General features: G+C 47.9%; 1 protein-coding gene across 1 annotated transcript; it reads left to right on the top strand.

The window, feature by feature from the left end:
- The first annotated feature begins 263 nt into the window (after positions 1-263).
- Positions 264-1437, top strand: LOC119588916 (proline-rich proteoglycan 2-like). Its single transcript, XM_037937535.1, has 3 exons — positions 264-717; positions 1007-1108; positions 1379-1437. Exons 1-3 carry the CDS (start codon positions 264-266, stop codon positions 1435-1437), a joined length of 615 nt encoding a protein of 204 aa, XP_037793463.1.
- The last annotated feature ends 512 nt before the right edge of the window (positions 1438-1949 follow it).

The following is a 1949-nucleotide window of genomic DNA, read 5'->3' as shown; positions in this document are numbered from 1 at the left end:
TAAAAATTATATATAATTTTATAGCATGTATATTTTTGTGTGTGTGACATTTTATGTATTAGGTATAAAAAAGTTAAATGGTTCTGCAAAAATGGGAAATTTAGAGATTTATAAACTCTTTTTTGTTTACTTGAAGCGCATTTTCGTAATGCGAAAGCGATCGGGCAAAGACCATCGGGGAAAAACGATTAGGGGGGTTCCCAAAGGCAGTGTCGAGGCGGCTACAAACCGGCCCCCCAAAAAGGGGTCCCAAGGTGGTGCCAATGGCCTCTAAGGCGGCTCACAACGCGACTCCCAAGGGGGCTGCCCAAACCGGGCCGAGGCCCGGGTCCCCAAAGGGGGCTCCCAAAAAGGCCCCCCAAAGGCCCCTTCAAGAGAAAGGGTCCCAAAGGGGGGTGCCCAAACGGCCCCCAAAGAGGCCCCCCAAGGGTGGGGCCCAAAGGGTCCCCCAAAAAGGCCCCAAGGGAAATCCCAAAGGGACCCCCAAGGTGCTCCCAAGGCTGGTTCATCGGCTCCCAAAGAGGCCCCCAAGGCGACTCCCAAGGCGACTCCCAAGGCGACTCCCAAAGGGGACTCCCAAAAGGGGACCCCCCAAGGCGGGCCCCCCAAAAGGGGGGTCCCCAAGGCTGGGCCCAAAGGGGGTTCCCAAGTGGCTTTCCCGGGGGGGGTTCCCGAGTAGACGGACAAAAAAGTTTTCCCCCAATTCGTCACCTACCGGTATGCCGTTAAAATGTAGAAAGTTCTAAACCGCAAAAACTGTTTGGGTACCTCCAAAAGGGAATTTCCAGGTTTCCTTTTTGTCCCAAAAAGGGTTTAGTGGCGACATGCAAATGAAGGGTTTTTCCCCCGACGGGGTCCCCAATTTGCCCTGCGCATCTCTCTTCTCTTGGCCAAAAGGGAAACCAAGTAAAGTTTGGGACTGAATGAGGAAAAAAAAAGAGGAGTACGAAAAAGCAAAGGTTTGGTCAGAAAAGCAGTGGAAAATGGGCCCTTTTTTGGGGGAAAGGGGGAAAGTCCCCAAGGAGCACCAAAGGTCTTGGTCTACAAAAATTAAAGGGCAACTGCGGGGGAAAGCCCAAAATAAAGATGAACTTGCCACCCAAGGGAGGTAAATTCTGATATTGTCCTCATCTATGGCCCCGCTCGTGGGGAAATTGGGAAACTGCTAAAGCAGAAAAAATGCAGAAGAATATTAACAAAAAGCTTTCCCCAAAGGGGCAAAAAGTACCCCCTTTACAAGTTTTTTTATTGTGCCCCGAGGGGCCCGTATTGGGGAGGGGTCTTAGTTAAGAGCAAGGGCCCCGGTGGGGCTGGTTTAAGTCCCTCCAAAGGAATTCCCAAAACCAGTTAGTGAAAGGGGTTTTTCCCAAACCAAAAGGGCCCCCTTTAGATGCCCTCCGAAAAACTTTTAAAAAGATCAAGGGGACAGTAAAATAAACCAAAATACCCCTTATTTTGAGAAAGGGTATTCCTAGCGGGGGCTGCCAAAAATCATGAAGCGGGGATGTTTTTCCCTTTTAAAACGCATCACGGGGCCCAAAAATTTGGGGTTGATCAAGGGATTTCCCTGGGGTGAAAGGCGCTGGGGTTTCGTGAAAACCCCCAGCGTTGTTTACTGCAAAAGTCGAGGAGGAAAATGAGTGTTTATTTTAAGAGTGAAATTTTTCTGATGAATTTTTTAATATAATTAAATGAAAATTGGGGTTTTTTAAATTATATATAATATACGGACTGACCATACCCTGGCTGTGAAATAAACCCGGCAGCAATTGGGGACCCCTATGTTATCTAGGTAAGACAAAACTAATTTTTATTAAAATTTGGAAAGGGTAACGCCGGCATGGGGATTTTGCTTGCGCATGAATACACCAAAAACCTGCGCGCAATCTAATTGGTGGGGGGATTTGGGGGCGAAAATTTTATAAAGTTGTGTTGGGTTTATAGTGGTG

The sequence above is a fragment of the Penaeus monodon genome, chromosome 24 (assembly GCF_015228065.2).
Source record: "Penaeus monodon isolate SGIC_2016 chromosome 24, NSTDA_Pmon_1, whole genome shotgun sequence".
In the NCBI taxonomy this organism is placed as follows: Eukaryota; Metazoa; Arthropoda; class Malacostraca; order Decapoda; family Penaeidae; genus Penaeus; species Penaeus monodon.
Note: the sequence above shows the minus strand (reverse complement) of the source record. Positions and strands in the feature narration are given on the sequence as shown.

Bases quoted from the DNA above. Each gene is read 5' to 3' on its own strand.
- LOC119588916 (XM_037937535.1), top strand. From the start codon at position 264: ATGGCCTCTAAGGCGGCTCACAACGCGACTCCCAAGGGGGCTGCCCAA. The intron at 718-1,006 runs GTATGCCGTTAA...TTTGGGGGAAAG, and splicing joins CCCCAATTCGTCACCTACCG to GGGGAAAGTCCCCAAGGAGC. The intron at 1,109-1,378 runs GTAAATTCTGAT...CCAAACCAAAAG, and splicing joins GAACTTGCCACCCAAGGGAG to GGCCCCCTTTAGATGCCCTC.